General features: G+C 55.2%; 9 protein-coding genes across 9 annotated transcripts; 5 read left to right on the top strand and 4 right to left on the bottom strand.

Annotated features, from left to right (window-relative positions):
• Positions 1-8: 8 nt before the first annotated feature.
• L969DRAFT_83920 (uncharacterized protein) lies at positions 9-1825 on the top strand. Its single transcript, XM_014715210.1, has 5 exons — positions 9-340; positions 396-625; positions 681-894; positions 948-1376; positions 1427-1825. The coding sequence occupies exons 1-5, from the start codon at positions 66-68 to the stop codon at positions 1653-1655; spliced, it is 1377 nt and encodes a 458-aa protein (XP_014570696.1). The 5' UTR covers positions 9-65; the 3' UTR covers positions 1656-1825.
• Positions 1826-2035: 210 nt separating this feature from the next.
• L969DRAFT_14266 (uncharacterized protein) lies at positions 2036-3601 on the top strand (the record flags this gene model as incomplete). Its single annotated transcript, XM_014714876.1, has 2 exons — positions 2036-3446; positions 3498-3601. 2 exons carry the CDS (start codon positions 2036-2038, stop codon positions 3599-3601), a joined length of 1515 nt encoding a protein of 504 aa, XP_014570362.1.
• Positions 3602-3734: 133 nt separating this feature from the next.
• On the bottom strand, positions 3735-5055 carry L969DRAFT_100587 (uncharacterized protein; the record flags this gene model as incomplete). Its single annotated transcript, XM_014715209.1, has 8 exons — positions 4965-5055; positions 4880-4906; positions 4595-4828; positions 4501-4541; positions 4436-4444; positions 4262-4385; positions 4001-4206; positions 3735-3952 (listed from the first exon to the last, which is right to left on the bottom strand). Exons 1-8 carry the CDS (start codon positions 5024-5026, stop codon positions 3735-3737), a joined length of 921 nt encoding a protein of 306 aa, XP_014570695.1. The 5' UTR covers positions 5027-5055.
• On the top strand, positions 5054-7919 carry L969DRAFT_83918 (uncharacterized protein). Its single transcript, XM_014715208.1, has 3 exons — positions 5054-6560; positions 6613-6981; positions 7031-7919. The coding sequence occupies exons 1-3, from the start codon at positions 5136-5138 to the stop codon at positions 7487-7489; spliced, it is 2253 nt and encodes a 750-aa protein (XP_014570694.1). The 5' UTR covers positions 5054-5135; the 3' UTR covers positions 7490-7919.
• L969DRAFT_91520 (uncharacterized protein) lies at positions 7528-10297 on the bottom strand (the record flags this gene model as incomplete). The annotated part of the gene is made up of 3 exons (XM_014715207.1): positions 7528-9090; positions 9140-9775; positions 9830-10297. 3 exons carry the CDS (start codon positions 10295-10297, stop codon positions 7528-7530), a joined length of 2667 nt encoding a protein of 888 aa, XP_014570693.1.
• Positions 10298-10415: 118 nt separating this feature from the next.
• On the top strand, positions 10416-13580 carry L969DRAFT_56265 (uncharacterized protein). The gene is made up of 4 exons (XM_014715206.1): positions 10416-11353; positions 11400-11514; positions 11564-11673; positions 11724-13580. Exons 1-4 carry the CDS (start codon positions 10451-10453, stop codon positions 13488-13490), a joined length of 2895 nt encoding a protein of 964 aa, XP_014570692.1. The 5' UTR covers positions 10416-10450; the 3' UTR covers positions 13491-13580.
• On the bottom strand, positions 13564-14009 carry L969DRAFT_91518 (uncharacterized protein; the record flags this gene model as incomplete). Its single annotated transcript, XM_014715205.1, has 4 exons — positions 13564-13588; positions 13643-13710; positions 13763-13896; positions 13952-14009. 4 exons carry the CDS (start codon positions 14007-14009, stop codon positions 13564-13566), a joined length of 285 nt encoding a protein of 94 aa, XP_014570691.1.
• Positions 14010-14036: 27 nt separating this feature from the next.
• L969DRAFT_68760 (uncharacterized protein) lies at positions 14037-14890 on the top strand. The gene is made up of 3 exons (XM_014715204.1): positions 14037-14429; positions 14486-14662; positions 14710-14890. Exons 1-3 carry the CDS (start codon positions 14161-14163, stop codon positions 14861-14863), a joined length of 600 nt encoding a protein of 199 aa, XP_014570690.1. The 5' UTR covers positions 14037-14160; the 3' UTR covers positions 14864-14890.
• Positions 14878-20605, bottom strand: L969DRAFT_91516 (uncharacterized protein; the record flags this gene model as incomplete). The annotated part of the gene is made up of 18 exons (XM_014715203.1): positions 14878-15079; positions 15125-15343; positions 15394-15812; positions 15863-15921; positions 15969-16086; positions 16131-16178; positions 16225-16556; positions 16608-16743; positions 16805-16893; positions 16942-17820; positions 17879-18374; positions 18555-18573; positions 18620-18674; positions 18723-18955; positions 19008-19118; positions 19174-19727; positions 19774-20001; positions 20051-20605. 18 exons carry the CDS (start codon positions 20603-20605, stop codon positions 14878-14880), a joined length of 4752 nt encoding a protein of 1583 aa, XP_014570689.1.
• Between the last annotated feature and the right edge of the window lie 1543 nt (positions 20606-22148).

Below are 22148 nucleotides of genomic sequence, written 5' to 3'. Positions count from 1 at the left end.
ATCGTCGTCGACAATCGTCGGCGTTCCTCAAGTCAGCCGCCTGTCAGCTCCTCGAGTGTGCTCCCATGGACTCGGACGACGACTACGACTCGGTCGACTCGTTCATCGACGACGAAGAGGAGGCAGGCCGTTCATTCCACGCGCAAAAGGGTGCAAAGGGCAAAGCAGCTCAGGGCAAGGCGAACAAGCGCCGCAAGACGGCCAATGGTACCGCTAATGGCGAGGCCAACTACTCCTGGGAAGAGGACTACAAGCGGTCATGGGATGTTGTCAGAGAGGACGAGAGAGGCTCGCTGCAGGGCGCCGTCAAGGATATTCTCGAGCGTAGCAAACGGCGCCGGTACGCTCACTCTATCCTCTGCCGCCGTACAGTCCTGATAGCTTCGCTCTGACAGGATCATGCGCGACACGACATCGATACAGCGAGGCATCATACGGCATCTCTACTTCATCATCGATCTATCGGAAGCAATGACCGATAGAGACCTCCGGCCAACTCGCCTCGAGCTCACCATCAAATACGCCATCGAGTTCGTCAACGAGTACTTTGATCAGAATCCGATCTCGCAGATGGCCATTCTGGTCACCAAAGACGGCATAGCCGAGCGAATCAGTCCTCTCAGCGGTAGGCCTTTTGACCGCGCTTCATAGAACGCGTCTTATGCTTCGATATATGACAGGCAATCCGGTCGACCACGTGAGGGCCCTGGAAAGCAAGCGCAAGCTCGATCCATCCGGCGAGCCCAGCTTGCAGAATGTGCTCGAGATGGCGCGATCCGGTTTGGCTCATCTGCCTTCGCATGGATCCAGAGAAGTAGTCATCATCTTCGGTTCACTGACTACCTGCGATCCCGGCAACATACACACAACGATGGAAGCCCTCGTGAAAGATCGGTCAGTTCTTTACGCACCTGTGGTTCATCGTCGTGCTGAAGCCCATCCGGCAGGGTGCGCGTCAATATCGTGGGCTTGTCTGCAGAGATGAGTATCTGCAAAGAAGTCTGCAAGCGTACAAAAGGAGTCTATGGAGTCGTGACCAACGAGGCGCACTACAAGGATCTTCTCTTTGAGCTTGTCCCACCACCAGCGACACATCGACCCGAAGCCGGACCTGACGGATCACGCAGCAACAATACCGGCGCAGATCTCATGCAGATGGGCTTCCCCTCATTATCGAGCTCGACGTTCGGCGCGCTGTGTTCGTGTCACTCACGTCTGAAGACGACCGGCTTCAACTGTCCGCGATGCGCCAGTCGGCTCTGCGAGGTACCTACAGAATGCGGCATCTGCAGTCTCACCGTCGTGAGCAGCCCTCACCTGGCAAGAAGCTATCGGCATCTCTTCCCAGTCAAAAATTACCTCGAAGTGAATAACGGGTAGGTCTTCACCATCTCGGTAGCACAAGTCGCTTATGCGTCGTATACAGGCAGCCAGGCGAGGACTCTTGGCCTGCTGAATGTTTTGCATGCTCGCTCAAGTTCTCTACTGTGGCCGTTTCTGCAGCGACGACTGGCGCACCTCCTACTGCAGCCAGTACGGCTTCGCGAATTTCTTCGACTGGGCGCTACGAATGCCCACGCTGCCACAATCACTTTTGCATCGACTGTGATCTACATGCTCACGAGGTGCTCGGCGTTTGTCCGGGCTGTCTATGACAAGCTGTTGTTGCCATCAATCATATGCATGTACTGGTGTTTTGAAATCGTACGAAACCCCGGTGACATGTCGCGCGCTTGTCGATACCGAACTGCTTGTCGGTCGAGATAAGCTTTGTCCTTTTGCCTGCGTCAATGGAGAGATTCGATATCCTATCCGACGTGCGAGTATCGTTAAATATGGTCGCCATCAGGTCGTTTAAGTCGTGTCGGTTTTGAGCTGGTGCACAAAGTAAACGCGTCCATTAAGTTATGCGAATTCGAATTCCACAACCAACCGCGCTCTCTGGGCGCAAGTAAAATAAGTTAATTCGTTCGCATGCGCGCGGGGCTGCGGGGCCTCTCTTGCTGAACGTCCACGCCCATGTGCTACCGTCGGCATGGCCATTACCTGCGCCAGAGATGTTCATAGCGTCCCTCCCATACACGCTTCAAGTTTGAGCAGCAGAGAGACGCCGACTGCAAAGACGGCGCGCACGAGCGATATAGTCGAGTCTGTCGACAGTGCTAGCTTTGTGTCTGCACCTTCGTCGATCGTTCCGAGCCCTCTCAGGACCAGCGTTGATGACCGCAGCGAAGTCGACAGCGAGGCTGCTCGATATCCTCCGCGCAGCATCACCTTTGAGCTGCCGCCCGTTGATCGAGGCAGAGGGGCATGGCAATACCTCATCGCTTCTTTCTTCATAGAAGCGACGATATGGGGCACACCCAACTCATACGGCGTATTTCTAGCGGCTTACTTGGACAGGCCAATCGCCAAGTCAGCAGGCGCAACGACGCTTCTGCCTCTCGTCGGCGTACTAAGCTCTGGCCTCATGTATCTGCTCTCGCCATTGATCTTTGCATACATCAATCGATTTCCGGGTCATCGGAAACGATTGAGCTGGTCGGGCGCGATAATCTGCGCCAGTAGTCTGGTCATCTCGAGCTTTGCAAAGAGCGCTTTCCAGCTCGTCCTAACCCAGGGCGCAAGCTATGCGATTGGCGGAGCGCTAATCTACTATGTCAATATAGCATCTCTCAGCGAATGGTGGGTCGCAAAGCGAGGCATGGCCAACGGTATCGTCTTTGCCGGCACGGCAGCAGGCGGTCTCATCTTACCCTTTGTGCTCAACGCTCTTATCGACCGCTTCGGTCTCGAGAGGGCACTTCAATCGCTCGGCGTTTTCACTGGTCTTGCGCTGGCTTGCCTCTTACCACTGACACGCAACCGAGTGCCGCTCAGTAAAGCCACAGGTGCGCCACACGCAACATATGGATTTGCTTCCTTTCCTGTGCGCAACAAAGCGCTATGGATCTACTTCTTGGCCAATCTGCTCAACTCGATGGCTTACTTCATCCCTGCATTGTGGCTTCCAGCGTTCGCCAGTGCACTGGGACTACCGGCGAGCGATGGTACAGCAGCTCTGGCAGCCATCAACGCAGCTGCGGTCGTCTCTCGTATCGGTCTCGGCTTTCTGTCAGATCGCAAATCGCCTCATATCATCGGAGGCTTGACGGCAATGAGTAGCGCAGCTGCCATCTTGCTCATCTGGGGCATCGCTAGCGTCACTTTCGCCTGGCTGCTTGTCTTTGCGATTGCATTTGGCGCACTCGCTGGCGGCTACACGTCACTGTGGGCAGCATCAATTCGTGAGGTAGCGAAAGATGACGCGCAAGCCACCGTGCTCATCTATGGTATCTTCTCGCTTACACGCGGGATCGGAGACGTCCTCGTTGCGCCCATCACGGCCGCCCTTTTCCAATCAGGCACACATATCAGCGGCAGGATCGGACTCGGCGTCGACCCGGGTAAGGCTTTACCATGTGTGTTCGAAACGGAGCTGAACAACACGATGGTAGGCTACGCGAGCATCATTCTGTTTGCTGGCGGCGTCATGGCGCTCGGCTCCTTCGTCGAAGTTTTAGGCTTATACGTGCAGCGCAAGCAGCGCAAGGAGCAGTAAAATATTTTGTCTTCAGTCAGCTCTGACAGCCTCGCATCGACGCAGTATTGGTGTTCTCATCTCTCACCCTCAGCGCAACGACACTCTCATCAGTTTGATTGCTCGAGACCGCGCACAGGTCGCAGCTCTGCAATCATTTCCGGCGACGTCCGCCCTGCTTGTTTGCTTTGCTGGGCGCAATCTTGCGAGCTGACGATGTCGCGCTGCCCTCCGGCTCTTCGCTCTCGTCCGGCGCCATGTAGATCGCTTTTGATGGCCCTCTAGCACGGTTGATACCACTAGCAATCAGACTGGGCACCCATGTCCGCTGCCAAGAAGGCGCAACAGCAGCAGATTCGTCTAATGGAATCTCTGCAAGGCACTGATGAGCTCGAAATACGAGACCGATGGGCTACGCACCATCGCCATCTTCTGTTGCGATGAAGACCTGATCGCCTTGTACGATCAGGCTTAGCATATCGCGCGAGCCGCCACGAGCAGGTGCGGGTTCATCGCCTTCTGCTTCCGCCAGGCCAACATCGCGGATGGGCACTTTGACTTTCTTGCGTGTCTGCTGTACTGGCTTGCCTTTGCCATACGCTGTCGCTTTGGCCACGCTCTGAAACCTGGAGTGCGGTCTTCAGCATCGTATTACATCCTTGTAGAGAGGACCCCACTCACCGTCTGATGCGTTTGAGTTCGGATTTGTAGTTTAGACGGTGCACGAGATTCTGCACCATGCAAGTGACCAGAGCAAGAAAAGTGAGCGCTGCGCCTAGACCAGGACGATAGCGTGAGTAGAAGTCTGCCAAATCACTCTGTCAGCAGTAGCGCGAGGTGAGTGACGCGACGAACAGCCAGTTCCTGCGTCGTGGACGTCAGCTCCTTGCGATTCAGCCAGAAGCAGGACGAAAGCGCACCTTTCCACTTTGGCACTCCGTTCTCGTAGAAGTAGTGATATCTGCACCAGCTACATCAGCTGCTCACGACCAAGAGAGATGCGCGCGGTCTGACCTTTTGCGTTTCTCTTCGCTCCTGAGGATGTTGGCGATGACGCCCAAGCGAGCGAATCGTTCGGGTGCACCCTTCATGTGCGGGTTCTTGTCCGGGTGTAGCTCCAGTGAACGCTTGCGGTACATCCTGCCAATGTCGGCCGAAGTGGCTGTCGGGGTGACATTGAGGAAAGAATAAAAGGAAGTGCCTTTGCCTTCTGCGAGCTCGAGCGCCGATACGAGGTCAAAGATCTCGCTGTCTTCTTGCATCAGCAGCAGCGGTGTGCTGAGCCAGAAAGCGCTTTACAAGTCCTCTGCGTCCCATGCCAACACGCTGGGTGCGAGCGCTCATCAGCTGGCCGCAATGCCATCAAGCGTGGCATCTCGCTTACCTCCGCGCCAACGCGAGCAGTAGGGCCGCAAGGAGCGCCCATCGAGCGAGCCAGGACAGCATTGCGACGGTGTTCGGCTGGCGGCGCTGGCAACGCGCGACGTCGCGACTATCGACAGTGTGCCGCCCAGAAAATCGAGCGACAGACAGTGTCCATCGCAGGCGAGCAGGCATGCTGAGGAGCACGTCCGGTCAGCTTCGGCTTGCGAGCAGGAGTCTGTCTGTACATCAACTTGGCCCGGCACGCTGTTTGGATCAGTCTATAGCGCTATCGAGCAGACATGACGTAGCTAGAACGAGACGATCATTACACCAGTCGCTGGCCGTTCGGGCGACACGGCAACATGCTACGCTTCCTCTCATAGCTGCAAGTCAGCGCTTCGGATCGCGCAGAGGCTACGAACATCAGCGCACGCAAGGTGATCTGCCTCTTTATGCAGTCCTCGCTCTTCAGCCATTGTTTTTGACCTCGATCGACTGCGACAGTCTCGAGGAGCCAAAGATGGAAAGATCAGCCGAGAAGAAAGCGACGAACGAGCCGGAGGATATCGTCGTGCTCATTCACGAGGAGTCACATCACTCCAATGGCGTCTTTCATACCATCTTTCTCTTCTTTGACAAATATCTGTTCGAACCCATCTCTACGACCCGACGGTTCCTGTACCTCGGTCTGCTCTTCTTACCTGTCATCTTGTCAGCCCCAATCCTGTTACTCGAATGGACGGACCTGGGACGCGGCAAGGCACTGACGCGATCTGGTCGACGCCGTGCTGCCAATCGCCAGGCAAAGGGCATGACAGAGCGTTCGACGACAATCTGGTGGTATGGCTTGCTCGTACACCAGATGGAACGAGCTGGCCCGACTTTCATCAAGCTAGCCCAATGGGCCGGTTCCAGACGAGATCTATTCCCGGACACGCTATGCGCGCTCTTTGGCCGACTCCACTCTGGCGGCAAGCCTCACGCCCTGTCTCATACCAAGAAGGCACTCGAGCATGCCTTCCAGCGACCATTCGCAGAAATCTTCAGCGAATTCGACGAGAACCCGATGGGCATTGGCGCCGTTGGACAGGCATACAAGGGCACCCTCAACACCGATCTCCTGCCTGCACATTACCTAGGCCCGAAGCACCAAGACGTGGACGGACCGACGCAAAAGCTCAAGCGAGCTATTGCGCCTGCTACAGAGGACTCCAAGCCGCCTGCTGTACCTACGACCAGCGTGGCCATCAAGGTATTGCACCCTGGCGTGCGAAAGATGATTAATCGCGATCTCAAAATCATGTCTGTCCTTGCCAACATGCTCAATGCCGTGCCAGGTATGGAGTGGCTCAGCTTCCCAGAGGAAGTCGAGGTCTTTGGCGGTATGATGCGCGCCCAACTCGATCTACGAACGGAAGCACAGAATCTGCAGACATTCGAGCATAATTTCCGTCACCGCAAGACCGTCAGCTTCCCGCGCCCTCTGACAGACTACACCAGTCAGAGTGTACTCGTGGAAGAGTACGAAGATGCTGTGCCGCTCAAGATGTTTCTGCGCGAGGGTGGCGGTCCGTACGATGAGAAGATCGCCAATCTCGGCCTCGACGCTTTCTTGGTAAGCTAACATAACACGCTTCAGTCGGGTTGAGCTGAACAGCGAATGACAGAACATGCTTCTCATAGACAATTTTGTGCATTCTGATCTTCACCCAGGCAATATCTTTGTCAAATTCTATCCACGCAGCACAAAGGGTTTCTTACAGTCAATCTGGGCGAGCCTCTTCGACAAGGAGGAGCCCGATCCCGCTTCCGCAGCAGGCAGCGAGTCACTTGATATCGCACACCGCCTGAGAAAATTGTCGCACGATCACGAGCAGTGGGCCGCAGAATTGGATAAGCTCAATGATCAAGGCTACGAGCCTGAACTCGTCTTCATCGATACCGGCCTCGTCACAGAGCTCAATGATGTCAACCGGAGGAATTTCATTGATCTCTTTAGAGCTGTTGCAGAGTTTGATGGGCACAAGGCCGGCGTGGTACGTCCCGCGCTCTTTCCGTCCGACCAGACTGAACCACATGATACAGCTCATGGTCGAGCGATGCCGCGCACCTGATCTGGTCGTCGACGAAGACACTTTTGCACTCAAGATGCAGCATCTCATCTTATCTGTCAAATCGCAAACTTTCAGCTTAGCAAAGATCAAGATCTCCGACGTCCTCTCGCAAGTGTTGACCAATATCAGGGAGCATCATGTGAAGCTCGAGGCCGACTTTGTGAATACAGTCATTTCGATCTTGCTGCTAGAAGGTATCGGACGTCAGCTCAATCCAGAGATGGATCTCTTCAAATCCGCCCTGCCTATCCTGCGCAGTCTTGGCGGACAGATGGACAAAGGCGACGTCTTGCGAGGCGGCGTCAGAGCGAGTGACATCGTGCCCATGCTGAAGATCTGGGGATGGATTGAGATTCGCGAAATGGCAAGCATCGCAATCAGCGAAGTCGACGATCTGTTACGGTATGACAATCTGATGCCGAATATATAGACTACAAGCGAATGCATATTGATCATGACAACATGTCGTTACACTGAGATCTCAGACATGGGTGGCATGGCGGCTTCGCGCTTTGCCAGGAAGGGCTCTGGACTGAGAGACATTGCGCCGAATGAGCTGCCTAGGTCAGCCGATCTGCGCTTTGAGGCTGGCCAAGGTGCTAGATGTGGCGATACAGAATCTGCGGCTTCCATTGCCTCGGCGTTCGTCGACACAGAGCTGCTGATCTGCTCCATTTCGCTCACATCGTCCTCATCTTCGGTATCGTCAGACTCGTCTCGCCATTCTCTGTAGAGGTCGTTGACGTAGACGCCAGATAGGGGTAGTTTGAAAGGGTCGAAAGGAAAGTGGGTGTCGAAGCGCGCTTCTGCCAGAGCGTGCTTGAGCATCGCGTTATGTACTGGGCCTTGGTTGGCAATACCGACGGATCGCTGTGAGCCTGGCTTGGGCTTAGTAGGCGAAGCGTGCGACGACGTAGACGAAGAAGCATGACGCTTGTTCGTCTCGAGGACAGTGTAGCAGTACATCAAACCAGTTGAATGCGAGATTCTCGCAAACTGCTCGACGACAGGAGCCGAGCAGATGGCAAGAGGGTTGAGAGGTGAGTCGACGGCAGCTTTGAGAGCGTCAAGCTCGGGAGGCCAGACGCGTGCGCCGGTAGGGCCCATCTCTGGACTCATAGCCTCGCCGACAGGATCTTCGTCTTCGAGCAATAGCTCTCGCCAGCGGAAGCAGAAGATATACATGACCGCCTGTACGACCGCATAAAAGACGGTGTACTGAGCGTAGGCTGGTATGACGTAGCCACTCTGGGTAGGCTCGAGGTGTGATAGCTGCTCGGAGATGTACTGACACATGATCCTGACGACCGTGCGCGCCCCATCTTGATCGAAGAATTTGGCGCGACTGACGAACGAGCCGAGATACGCAGCGCTAGCTACTCTGATGTAGTTTGGAGCATCAGTCTTGAAGAGAATACGCTCAATGAGTGCGCCAGTGAAATCATCGGTATACTCTGGGCTAAGCGAGACGCTCCAGAAGAGCAGGAACTGGACATGGCGCGTATTGAAGGTCTGCAGTATGTGCGTATCGAAGCTGGTCAGCAATGCGTCGAAGACAGCTCGCTTCTGCTCGTTGAGATCTTCGGCGGTGATCGTGCGCGATCGTGGCTGTCTGAGTATCGCGCCGTCATCAGCCTCGCTTTCGCTTGCGGTGCTGCTGTCGTCATCCTCCTCAGCTTCGGTAAGCGGGCTCGATCGGCCTTGAGCGACGGTGCGCTCCGCACGAGCAGTGAGGAACGCGAAGATCTCTCGCAGGATACAATCGAGCTTGGTGACAGTTTCTTTGAGTCGAGTCAACGCTTCATCTTCCGCATTGATGAGATTCTGTGCTTCCTCCCTGAGATCCTCGTCATCGCTCAGATCCTCCATGTCGAATGCCTCGTCGCCGCTACCATTGCTGTCGTCGTCTGCGGAATCATCAGATTCACCGATTGGTCGATCAAATGTATCTCGCGCTGAGCACTGGAATATCTGCTCTGATAGCTTGCCCTCGTCGTCCGCCAAAGTCTCGACCTCTTGTGTGATTTCAGCCTGCATGAAATGTCAGCAGATTCGTATATTTTTGCCGGGAGTGACTTACATCAAGCTTGACGGCTTTGGAGATGACGAGACCGAGAACGGTAGACAGTAGATCGGGACAGTACTCGATCACTCTGAGCACGTTGCGATAGTATGTCATGTGGTATTCCTTGCGCTCCCGTCTGGGAGGAAAGTGCGTCTGCAGTATGGGCGCGAGCGTACTCGGCAGAGTCGGGATGTAATCGCACAGAGAGTGCAAGAATCCATGCTGACGATCGTAGACCTCTCGGCGTGTGAGAGCACCCCCGACAAGGCTGCTAGGTCGCGGCAGCCGGGCTCCTGCTGTGTCTTGGGATGATTTCACATTGAGCCCAACGAGCGTATTGTAGCGCAGTGACTTTACTGCACGTTCTAACACGCTGCCCAGCCACTCGCTACGCACGAGTACAAGCGATCGCGTGAATTTGCCCCACGCTCTCCGCGGTTGTTCCTCCCAAGTGAACCAAGGGAGCGTGAGGATAGCGTCGACGAGGACGCGATGTGATTTGTCGAGCTTGCTCGTGCATTCTGATAGCGCTTCGAGCCATCGCGCTAGTTGCTGAGACTGTTGCGATCGACCGGACTGCTGATTGAGAGAATCATCATTCGACAACCGCCGTAGCTCCTCTATCAGTTCATCACGCCGCCTCATCTTGCCCTGTAGGATCTATCAGCTTGCAACTCGTGAACAGTATGACCACAGGATGCTGACCATGTAGCTCTCCAGCAGGGCGCTCTGAATAAAGGAGGTAAGCATATTGCGATCAGACAGCGAGCCGCCTGGGCCTAGCGACGCGAGGGCGGCGAGCGAGTCGTTGGTGCTGGACGACGGCTGAGCTTTGACGAGGCCAGAGACATTATCGTTGAGTGCGAGTAGAGAAAGCGAGTCTGTGGGGGATGTCCCTCTAGAAGAACCTGCTCTGGAAATCGTCGAGGCCGATCGACTTCGAGCCGCAGTGGGCGTGCGTGTCTGGGATGAAGACGAATGCCTCTTCTTGAGCATCGAAGGCATTCCAGAGGGTGAGCCATCATGTTCACGAGTCAAGGAACCGGGCAGAGGCCGTTTTGTGCCTGCCAAGTGGCTCTCGTGACCGGAGGATTGGTGTCGACTCGGAGCACGGCTGATAGGCAGCGGCTTGCTCGCGCTGCTCTGCCGTGGTGACTGGACGGGCTGTGACATCTTGCCATTCGGCTTGCGAGGCGAAGCGATGCTCCTATCGCCCAGTGTGCCCATCAACTCGAGGATTGGACTTGCTTTTGACTTTTTCAGGAGATCGTCATTCCTTCGCGCGCGCTGTCTCGTGATGACGCTCTGAATCCGATCCGTCAAGAGATGCGGCTCAAGATGGGCCACACAAGGCTCGAATGGCTCTCCGTCCTGCTTATCGTCGCACCGCTGACAGTAGTGCATGCTCTCAGCTTGCGTCCACGGGCTATTCCTGGTCCGAGCCAAGATCAGCGTGTGCTTGGCAGTCAGCAGAGTGCAGGCATACACACCCAGTCGACGACTCTCGTGGACTTGCTCTCCGCCGACGCCGACTTCTCGCTCTTGCTCAGACTGGTCCAGCGAGCCCGACTTGTCCCCACGCTGAATGCGCTCAATGGTTCGACTTTCTTTGCGCCGACGAATGATGCCATCAAGAGAATCCAGAACCAGACAGCTCGTCATCCGTTCAAGCTGGACACTCCAGTGGACAACATACAAGCAGAGCTGAGAGCCACGCTGCTGTATCACCTGCTCAACTATACGCTCAACGACACTGCAAACGCCAATGATCAGGTTGAGATGCACGAGACGATGCTCATACCATCACGCAAAGCCGGTCAAGGCCGGCCCGGGTCACCTGGCATGGGAGACGGTCATGACGATCAGTTGGACACACGCGATCAGTATGAGGATGACTACGGCTGGCTCGCCGGTCAAGGTCAAAAGCTCTTCATCGCGCCAAGTAAGACAACAGACAAGCCATCCCCTTTGCTCGTCGGCGTCTCTGCACAAGGTGCAGGTGGTGTCACTAGCGGTATATCACGCAGCGCAACCAACGGCAACCTCGTGCCGCTGGATGGCGTGCTCGATCCGCCCCGAAACCTCTCGCAGCAAATTGTCGACCATCCAGACCTTGCGCAGTTCCGAGCTCTCTTCGGCACGGACGAGCTCAACAAACGGATGAATCACACGCATTTGACTCTCTTTGCACCCAGCGATAAGGCTTGGGATGCTCTCGACGAATACGAGGTCAGTCGCTGGCATTGCCTCGGATCTCAGCTGAAATGCGCAACAGAAACGATATCTTGCTTCTGGCTTTGCACAGGACGATCTCGAGAAGATACTGCAACATCACCTCAGCTCAAGCAAACAGATCGGCTACTATGCCAAGGTCAAGAACGAGACCTTGTGTAAGCTAGCTCTCTATGACCTACACGACTCAGCTCATGATCTCTGAAGTGCCGACTCGATCAGGCGCATCTCTTGCGCTCGTGGTGAACAACGGCGTGCCAGAAGTCAATGGGAGTGCTTTGGTAGATTACGACATCCTTGCGCAAAACGGTGTCATGGTGCGCAGCACGCACTAAAAGACCGTGCAGTCCTGATCGCTGACAAACAGCACATCGTCGATACACTGCTTCTACCGCCAGAGGACAGTTTCACGCTGACACCGGAGAAGTATCTCATTGCGCTCAACGCCACTCGTTTTGTGGCTTTACTGCGCTCGGCGGAGCTTTCCAAGCATGTCCAGTCGAGCAACGCTTCCATGACCATCTTGGCAGTACGAGATGACGTTCTTGAACGATGGGAATCGGGATGGGATAGGACGCTGCCCGCCCAAGGAACGCGCGCATTGACCGAAGCGCTTCAGTATCATCTTGTGCCCGGCAAGTGGACTAGCAAGGATCTAGCAGATGGCATGCTACTGCCTACCTTGCTCGAGCCCGATAGTCTCGACCATGCGCCCCAATTGATCACAATATCGGTATCACAATCAGAATCAGAACCAGCCAGTCTCTTCTCCAAGCCAAAGCCGGAGAAGCCTACCGATCTGGGCTTCAACACCGCCAGCGTTATCGCTTCGCCTGTGGTTGTGGGCAATTCTATCATCTACTTGATCTCTCAAATGCTCGAAGCGCCTCCAAACGTCATCGAAACGGCGGTTTCCGATCTCCGCCTATCGACGTTTGTTGCGAGCGTCTTCGCTGCAGATCTAGATAAGAAGCTCAAAAAGCAGCCGGCTTTGACGTTCCTTGCGCCCGACAACGATGCATTTCGCAGGCTAGGTCTCGTCATGTCTTATCTCTTACTGCCGACTTCGCGGCGCGAGCTCGTCTCGACTCTGTCATATCACGCAGTCAGAGAATTGGTCTACGAGGAAGACTTCCAGCCCGGCTCAAACGAATACATGACACTGGAAGGATCGGGCATCTATATTGGCAAGAACGACACAGGCGCTCTACAAATCCACGGACCGACCCTGAGCGGCTTCAGAGTCAATGGCGATACTCGCGATGCCCATTTATTAGAATCCAACATTCTCACCAAAACGGGAGTGCTCCATGTGACCGATCACGTCGTCTTGCCACCCACGGTCAGCATCTCGATCGATAAGCTCATGCGAGGTGGCAAAGCATCTACAATGGCTGAGCTCCTCCGACTCACCAACCTTACCTGGGTGGCAGACGGCTCTCCACCTCCCGACGAAGCAAGTGCAGCAATGCTTCGCAAGAAGCTCAACAAGGCGCCTTTCAGGCGACGCTCATACACTGTGCTCTGTCCGACCGACAAAGCCTTCACAGCACTCAATCTGACTTACTACCTCGGTGATATCCCCGCGCTCACTGAACTCATGAAGTTACACATCATACCATCAGATCCGCCTTCGCGGTCATCTATAGCCGAACCGCGACACGGCTTTCCAAGCGGACGACTACCTTTGGAACTTGCAGACTCGGCAGTCTACGACACTCTGCTCAGTGAAGACGATCCGAAAAGTAGCGGTCGGGTCGCTCTGAGACGGTTTGCCGAAGACAGCTGGCTCGTTGGCGTCGATGGGGCGAGGGGCGAGCAAGGTCGTAAAGACTGGGCGCGCATCCTCTCTTGGGGCAAGGCGACGCCTGTCTTCGCTACCTCCGATGACGCTAGCACCGGTGAGCATGATGCATCGATTCAACGAAGCAGGATGAGCTTCGGCGGTGGCGTTCTACTCATCGATTCCGTCTTGCTACCCTATCGACCTACATTCTGGCACAAGTTTGGCTGGATCATCGTCGTCGTCATCCTGGCCATCATCGGCTTGACGTGCGTCGGCTTGCTCGCGTGGAAGCTTTGGTCATCTCAGCGCGCGGAAGCATACATCGTGCTCGAAAACGAAGAAGATTAGACTATTTGTCGTGTTTGTTGTAAAACCCCATCGTGCATGTAGCAGTCACTCGCATAACATGCAATCTATGCATTCAGAGTCCACAAGCTGGCACCGGTCTGCTCAAGACAAGACGATTCAGCAATGTTCCCACCTGAAGCGACAAAACTGACGTAGGAGCGCAAAGGACAACAGCACCAAGAGGTTCTGGACACCAGAAGACGCTGCCACTGCTCTGATCCTGCGCATCAAACAACTCTGAGCCCAATCGAGAGGCTGATCGCGTTGCGAACCTGGAGATGACCGTGAGGGCAGGAGAGTTGATTGTGATTGTATGTCTGGCAGACTTCGAACATGGCAGGAGGAGTGTTGGACACATCGCACCATATGCTATATGAGTTCTTGAGGCCATCTTGGGACTGCAGAACTGCGCATACCGGCTCAGTCGGACTGCTGAGCTCCGTCGTTCGGCTCAACTGTACCGATTTGGCTCACTGTCGATGCGGCCAGACTGACGAGCAAAGTGATGCGTGGAATCATTGCCAATCCCGAAACTTTGCAAGTGTTCGCGGACAGAGTGGCTCAATGACGGCACAACGAGTCCAAGAAGCAAGCCGAGGCAGCGTAAAGGCAAATTGAACAATTCGCGAAATTGATTTGGCCAACGACGTCGACCAATCTCGCCGCCAGCATGCCAACAGCCTGTGGCTCGATGAGTGCACTTGCTAGTAGACTCACCAGACTAGCCATCATCCCGGTAGCTCGGCCTCGAGCAGCCCCTTTGCGAGTCTTGCGACCCCCGCCGATGCCTGTAGCCAGCACGAGTGCTCGTCCATTCAGCTCGACCTCTCCTGCTCTCACGACGCTCAATCAGGTCATGAAGCACCCGCGGCGGACACCGATCGAGAAGAAAGGCAATGTCGCACTCAAGGCTTGCCCCCAGCGCAAGGGCGTCTGCAGGTGCGCGCTGCCTGCCTTCAGCTAGAGTTGAGCTCATGCAGACTGCGTGCACTCAGTCGAGTCTACACGGTCAAGCCGAAGAAGCCTAATTCTGCCGTCCGTAAAGTAGCCAAAGTCAAGCTCACAACGGGCATCTCTGTGCTCGCATACATTCCTGGAGAGGGACACAACTTACAAGAACACTCTGTCGTTTTGCTCAGAGGTGGCAGAACGCAAGATTTGCCAGGCGTCAGGTCAGCATGAGACTGTGCTGATAGACCATGCTAAACGGTCACGATAGATACAAGGTCGTACGTGGAGCACTAGACTTCAATGGCGTAGCAGGCAAGCGCAAAGCCAGGAGCAAATATGGAGGCGCGTCTCCATTCCCATGCGCTCTGTCTCATGCTGATTTCACCGGAGCATCACAGCCAAGAAGCCCAAGGAAGCGATAGTGTAGTGCATTGCATCAGTCTGTACCAAAGAGCGCAACAAAGGCAAAGATAGAGCCAGAAGTGTCCTTGATGGGCGTTGCATGTACTGCCCAGCTTGTCAGCGTACACTTTGGTGCAAAGATGGCACGCACGCATGCCTGTCTTCCCCCGTCAGCTACTTCAGCCTCAAATGTATTGCACTCACCTCTCTGTCGGGCCAAGGTCTTCTTGCGCGGGCTATATGCTGATCAGCCGCAGCACGTGCAGGGGCGTGCGACCCACATGATATGCGATAAGCTCGTCGAGCTGATCTTGATATCTGTCAAGACGCTGAATGCTTGACCTTCTGCAATCGCTGCTCTGACTTGATCGCGCAATCGCTTCGTGCCTTCTGGCTTTGGCGAATGGAGCAAATCGGTGAGATCTTGGCGCAGTACCGCCGAATTGAATCGTTCTTTCGCTGTGCTTGTCGGCAAACCTAGATACTCCAGAAAAGGCTCACTTCCATCGCGTTGTCAGCAATACGCAATACAATCAGACTGAGAACTTGCGTGGCAAAGAGGATCTTGCAGCGGTGAGGCTCGAGGAAGATCGCCTTCGAATAAACGCTCTCGAATTCGCGCGATGCTTCGTCAATACCTTTGGCTTCTTTGACGCGGAACTGCTGCTCTGCACCTGGTCCGGGCGTCTGCTGTGGCTCTTTGCCATTTGCGAGACTGTCGAGTACGATGGCCGAACGAGCCGAAGTGTGGCGCGAGAGCTCGGCGCTCGAAGGTTGATAGCCGGCTGCAGACGGGAAGAGGGGATTACACTGTGCCGGACTCTCGAGATTAGACCGCTTGTGTGTGAGATATTGTGACATCGTCGGCGAAGGCTCGACTTCACTGCCTGCCCCATTCGGCTCTTCGTCTTCGATTCCGACCAGAAATCTGAGACTTTTCGATGACTTCAACGGCCCAGATACGTTGATCTGCGATGACGGTTATCGAATGACAGCAGAGCATGTCGTTGTGCGCTTGCCTGGCCGCCGCAATAGTACGAAACGCTGCCATCTGTGTCGCGCAAGGGGAAGATGCACACTGGTGCAGACTGTCAGCGGCAGCAAAGGGCGAGGCGCGGTACCCACGTAGATTGAAAAAGGGCTGTCCGTTCTGACGGTAATTGAGGAGCAGCTCGGTGCAGGCCTGACCGGTGTTAAGTGCGACTCGGATCCGCGCAACTGCTTCGCGCGATGTACTCGGGCCCTGCTAGCATTTGAGCGCCTCTATGTGCAAGACACGATGCTTACTTGTAAGAACCGACAGTTGCGGCTGCAGATCGCCTGACGGGAGTAGCCCTACGTCAGGCGTCAGCAATAATTACCGGCCAGGAAGATGACTGACGGTCAGCTCGACGAAAGCATCACTTGCGCCGATAATGGGATGATCTCTCTGCCTCGGGTTGGTGATGACGAAACAGTCGCCGAGTCCCTGGCCCTTTTCTTTGTCGCGAAGGGTAAAAGATCCAAGCTTGACGCGAGCTTGCTCGACTAGTCGCGTCTTGACGAAAGATTGGAAGTCAGTCTTGAACATCGTGCGGAGCATATCATCTTGTATGCGAGCTACTGGGTTGGAAGCAGTGGCGATGGAGTCGAGGACTAGCGAGGCATCACTCATCTTGTCGGAGCTTACGCCAACTTTGTCGCTGATTGCTACCGTAGGCTGAAGGTATAGCTCTGGCGGCATGTCAGATTCGGAATTGCTCCAGCAGGTAGTGAGTGACTCACGTCCAAAGTCATGGGCGCCCTGGCGAAGTGCGCGGAATTGGCGGGCAAAAAGCTCGGCATCCCACCAGCAGTCAAGCAGATAAGGCGGATCACCCCGCGTCGTCTTGAGGTACTCTCGAAAACGCCATCGAGCGAGCTGTGCAACACAGGCGTCCCCTTCAGCACATGCTTGCGCTGACCAAGGGTAGATAATGCACCGGATCTTCGAGGAAGTCTTTGAAGACGGCTTCAGAGAGTAATTTGCGCATGGCAAAGTCGAGATCTCGCACGATCTTATTGTTCGGGTCTGTGATGGCTCAGCCAGCGAACGTATTGGGTGCTACAGGAGACGCACAGGAAGTAGGCTCGTCAGCTTGAAGGCGTGACCATTCGGGCATATTGGCAGGCAGATCAGATCTATCGTGCATCGCCTCTCGATGCAGCGTCGCTGGAAAGCTGTCGGTTCTCGGCCACATGCTGAGCGACTCGGTGCTGGTGCTGTTGATGCTCACGCCTGACTTGCTCAGCCTGTTACCGCTAGATGCCAGAGCCGGATCTCGATGGATCTGAACTATGTTATCGGCTGAAGCGGGTGATCTGAGCGTGTGCTCTCGACCTGATGGCTTTTGCGGCGACTTGCTGGGATCGCTCGATCGAGCAGCCGTAAGCTCGTCGACTCTGCGCCACTGCGTCGAAAGGTCGGGCGATTGCTTGGTCCTGACGGGCCTCGTCGGGCCGTATGAGAACGCAACAGGTCTAGAGACAGTCTCGTCGGTCGAAGTGAGATTGAGGTCACGCAAGGCTTCCTCTGCAGAATCGACAGAGTCTCTACGTGCGGGAATGAGCACTTGGTCAGCTCTACCCAGTGGCGCGGGCGAAGAAGGTCTCCGAGGCTCTGTCATAGCTGATTCTGAGCTAGCATACTCTTGCTTCGAGTTCAGCTGATCGGCGAGATATTCCGTCGTAGGGTGCTTTGGCATGAGCGAGAGAGCGGCAGACGTAGATGGCCTCCTTGCTAGAGCAGAGCTTGGACCATATCCCGTTGGCGATCGAGACTGTGGCGAACGAGAGGATGGCGATGCGACCGCCGGGCTACTTGCCGGCGTCAGTACTCGGGATCCGGCCGGCTCCTTCACCAGGCTCGCCCTCGAGCCAACAGAAGTCGAGGCAGGTAAAGGGAATGAGAAGCGCTTGAGATCGGGATCAGCTCCGCTCTCTGCGTCTGTGTCGATCCCTTGACCGAGCGCACGTCAGTGATCTCTCGGCATGCGGGCAGCGATCGAGCAGCTCACCCATGCGACGTAAACAGACGGTGCTCTGTCTGCCCAAAACCGACGCCGGCGACGCGACGCTGTCTTGATCTTCCCGGGCGTCGTCGTATGCCGGGCTGGCATTGCAAACGTCAAACAGCTGCACGTCCTCGATCACGAGCGTCGGCCGAGGAATCTCGCCAGCCACGAGGTAGCGAGGTTCCGGTCGGCAAGAAGAAGTCAGGGTTGACAACGAGTGAGCATCACTCCCCATATAGCTTGGACTCGTGGCTTGTGGAATGGACGAGGCCCGTGAAGACATGAACCGGCTATCGAGAGTTGCCCTGATCGAAAGTGAGGGCCAACTGCGTTCCCGGGCAGATGTCTGCTGATGCGAAACTTCGACGCTGATCTGGCTGGCCGTTGAGACGGCATCCGTTGCTCCCTGAAGTGCATTCTTGCTCTTGACCGGTCTGAGCCAAGATCTCTTCCTTAGCTTGTCCATGATGGTATCTGAGCAAGCAAAGTTGCCAAGCAACTGATGTCAGTCAATCAGGGGTTTCGCATGTCAAGAAGGGTCAACATTGAGCCTCTCGCAACGCTCGCGGAGACAGCCTGGGAAACGGGTGCATTGCTCGCCCGACTAGAAGTTCTCTTTGCCGAACAGGAACTTTGTCCCATTTTCTTCATCGGCCTGACTGAATTTATTGCAGGCGACATGGAGCGCAGAGCCAAGCCTGCGCGACGTGTCAGCCAAAGGTCTGTGGGATGAAGTAGACGCACGGCTTCGGGCCGCAGAAGAAGACGCCGACCTCTGTACTCGGATGTCGATGTTGCACTGTGCAATGTCAGCCAGATTCAACTGACTCTCTGCTGGTGAACTGACGCGACTGAAAGATGGCCGACCAATTCGGTCTGCCAAAATGCGTCGGCGCTTTGAGCCCAGTGATTGAGTCTCGTTCGGATCCGACGTCAGCAATCATCAGATTATTGAGTTCTGCCTCTTTCAGTCGCTGGGTGACATAAGTGTGGATTTCGACGTATCCCTCGTCGTCTTGATCTTCGATAGCGGAGAGCAAGTTCTGAAACCAGCTCAGCGTCGTTGTGTCCCGACAGATCCTGTACAGCCTCACAGACTCAGCTTACTCATGCTAAAGCCGGTAGGCATTACCAGAAGAAGTAGACTTTGGTCAGACGAGTCTTCTTGCCGCGGCGACGAGCTTCGTTCTTCTGATACCAGATTGAGGACAAAATGCTTGCAAATGGTGTAATGCCAATGCCACTGTCAAAAGTTGCGGTCAGCGCTAGTCTCGGAGCGCTATGCATGCATTACTTACGCTCCTACGAGCACTACGGTGTCGAATTTCCGGTAGTCTTCCGAGCTTGAGCCGAACGGCCCGTCAATCATGATGCGGGGCAGAACTTGCTTGTTCGTGACCTGGATCTCCTGACTGCCTGCCTTTGCAGCTCCGCCCTTGTCTCCTTCAAGATCGCAGCCGAGAGCCTCGCCCAGTGCGCGGGTGAAGTCGCCCACCATTCTGATGTGGACGCTCAGATAGCCATGCTCGGGTGCAGAAGTGAGCGTGAAAGGATGCCATTGCCATAGCGAGATGGCAGGACAGTTGAGGAAGATGTACTGTCCCGGCCGAGAGACTGCACCTTCGCGTTGGAATTGAATCTCGACGACATTAGACGGATGCTGGATGACTTTCGTGATGTATGTCTTGTGGCGAGATCTGAGCTCTCGCAGGATACGCTCGTAGGAATAAATCGTGCCTCCGACGAGCCAGTAGCGCCAAAAGATGCCGATAGAGCTTGCTGAGCAATACGGAGGACGATCGGGCTGGATCATACAGAACATGCCATGGATGCTCCACATGAGAAAGAAGACCTGTCCTGCGCGTTAGCCCGAGAACTACGAACGATGTATAGCGTACTAAGCCCAGGTGATGAGCATACCAGAACCGTTCAAAGTTGGCTCGTCGGTTCTTTTCGATCGCTGTCCAGACCATCACAGCCAAAGCAAGGGTCATGATCCAGCCTGTAATGCCTGGACCCGTGGCGAAATTGGCGCCGAGGAAACCGACGACATTCGTGCCAGAGGCAATGCCGAGCTGGGCGAAGTTGACCATATGAGCTGTAACATGGACAGCCGTGAAGAAAACCTGTCGACACCGGTCAGACACGCTCGGCTTGCTGCACTTTAGCGCTGACCATGCTCCATGCTACAGCCTTGTGGAAGGTGATATTGCTATCAAAAGGGATGACAGCTCCTAATGGTGTGTTGCGCAGGAAGGATATCATGTTGCGACAGACAGGCAGAAGGATGAGAGCCAAATCAAAATGGAGCGTAAGTGCTGCTGCCCGTGCGATCGGATAAGTGATATGAAACGTCGCACGCGCATTGTCGAAATTGTCGCTGTAGGCATAATTGACGAAACCGAGCACAAAGACAAGGGTTTGGACGATGAGGAAGACACCGAAGAAGATTCTCCGACGGCCTTCGTTGACCATCCAGAGTGCGAAAGCTTCCCCGCGGGTAACGGGCGCGTCGAGCACTCGCTCGTCGACATCGAGACGCGATGGCGGTCGAGACATCTTGCTCAGCAAAAGGCCTTGCAAACGTAGCCTCTCGCTCTTGTTACGCGTCAGGTAGTCCGGCTTGACATCTTCCTCAAGCAGCTCTGGTCTGTCATAGCTGGCTAACCGACCTAAGCCGTACTCGTTCATTATGTCGCGGTCAGGCACATTCTCCCTCTCTTCGTCCATCGTCGTTGTGTCCGGTTGAGCAATCGGAGTCGTACACCCTTTGTCCTGCCCTCGGGACTGAAGAAGGCTAGACGAACAGCGAGCGTGGTTCGGCGACGAGCTTCATTAGGCTGAGCAAATGCATGGCGCCCATTCGCAGACTTTCGTGGGCACGCGAGACTTTGTAAAGTCGACTCGAGCATCGTGCCTGCGGATCATGAGAGTGCCCGGACCACCTTGAGATGCATGCCGGGCTTCGGCGATAGGTCGATGCGGAGTCTCCACGCGACGTTGACTGGCCCAGTGCGATCAATGGTCAAAGACCGAGACGAGCCGTCTAAGAATCAGCTGAGAGGGCTGTCGTATGTAGCAGGAAAACCAAAGTTCCTCCAGAATATCGCTGGTGCACTCGCTGGCCAGCCTGCCAGTCGCCGACCTGAGTTGCCAACTCGTGATGATCAGCCAGAGCGTGACGACTCTGACGAAGACGGCCTGGACTTTGGCGAAGATGGCCCCTCAGTCGTTGTGCTAGACGATCGCAAGCACAGAGGTCTCAGCAAAGAGGAAGCTCTCGCAGCTCGCAAAGGCATGCTGGTCTCACTGGGCCATGAGTTATGAGCTAGAAGAGCTCATCGTCGTCGCAGAGGGCGCTCTGACGCCGGCTCAAGCCAGAGAAGCTGCGCCTACAGCTTCTCGCAAGGAGCCGAGAGCGGGCACTCTCAACTTTGCTTCGTCGAATGACGGCGAGCCTCCAAAACGGCGCAAGATCTACCCTGCCATTGTGACGAACGACGATGAAGGGGATGAGGCTTCATGGCAAGACATGGTCAGCAGGACCAACACCGTTGTCGAACGCATACCCGAAGCAAGCGCGAAGCCAGCCGTGCCAGTCGTGCCAGAAGCGAAAGCGACGGTGAAGCCAGCAGCCAGCGAAAGCAGCAAGCCTTCGATGAAGAAGCCAAAGAAAGCAAAGCCAAAGACGCCAGGACCGCTTTCGTTTGACAATGAATGAGTAAGAAGTACGACATACAGGCTTACAGCAGATCCACGGATCACACATCGAATTCGTCCGCGTCGTAGTGCTTCACGACAGCACGCGCCTTCCGAGGTGTTGGCGCAAGAGACTCTCGCGTCGGCTTGACGAGTGACTGCCGCACCTCTTGGAAGACGTCGCGATGCGAGGCAATGACGAGCTCGTTGTCCTTGCCAAAGACAAAGTTGTCTGCCACGATCGTCTCGCCAACTCTGCATGCAGAAGTTAGCTCGGATTGTAACGAACATCGTGGATGTTTGCCTCTTGATGATATAAGAATCTAGCTTGCCCTTCTGCACCTTCTTGAAGTCCCAAATGATAACAAAATCGCCCGTCGACGTGATGATGTTCTGCTCCTTCGAATCCAGACCAGCATTGAATCTATGCGCAGATTAGCCAAACGCGATGACAACGAGAGAGACGACGAACCTAGCAACAGTGAAGTTGACGTCGCCAATGAAGCGACGGTGTTCGAGTTTGGGCTGTAGCCGACGTGGCATCGGCTTCGCGGCAGCAGGGAAACTGCGCTCA

This window comes from Mixia osmundae (assembly GCF_000708205.1).
Source record: "Mixia osmundae IAM 14324 unplaced genomic scaffold scaffold_1, whole genome shotgun sequence".
Lineage (NCBI taxonomy): Eukaryota > Fungi > Basidiomycota > Mixiomycetes > Mixiales > Mixiaceae > Mixia > Mixia osmundae.
This window is presented reverse-complemented; position numbering and strand designations above follow the sequence as displayed.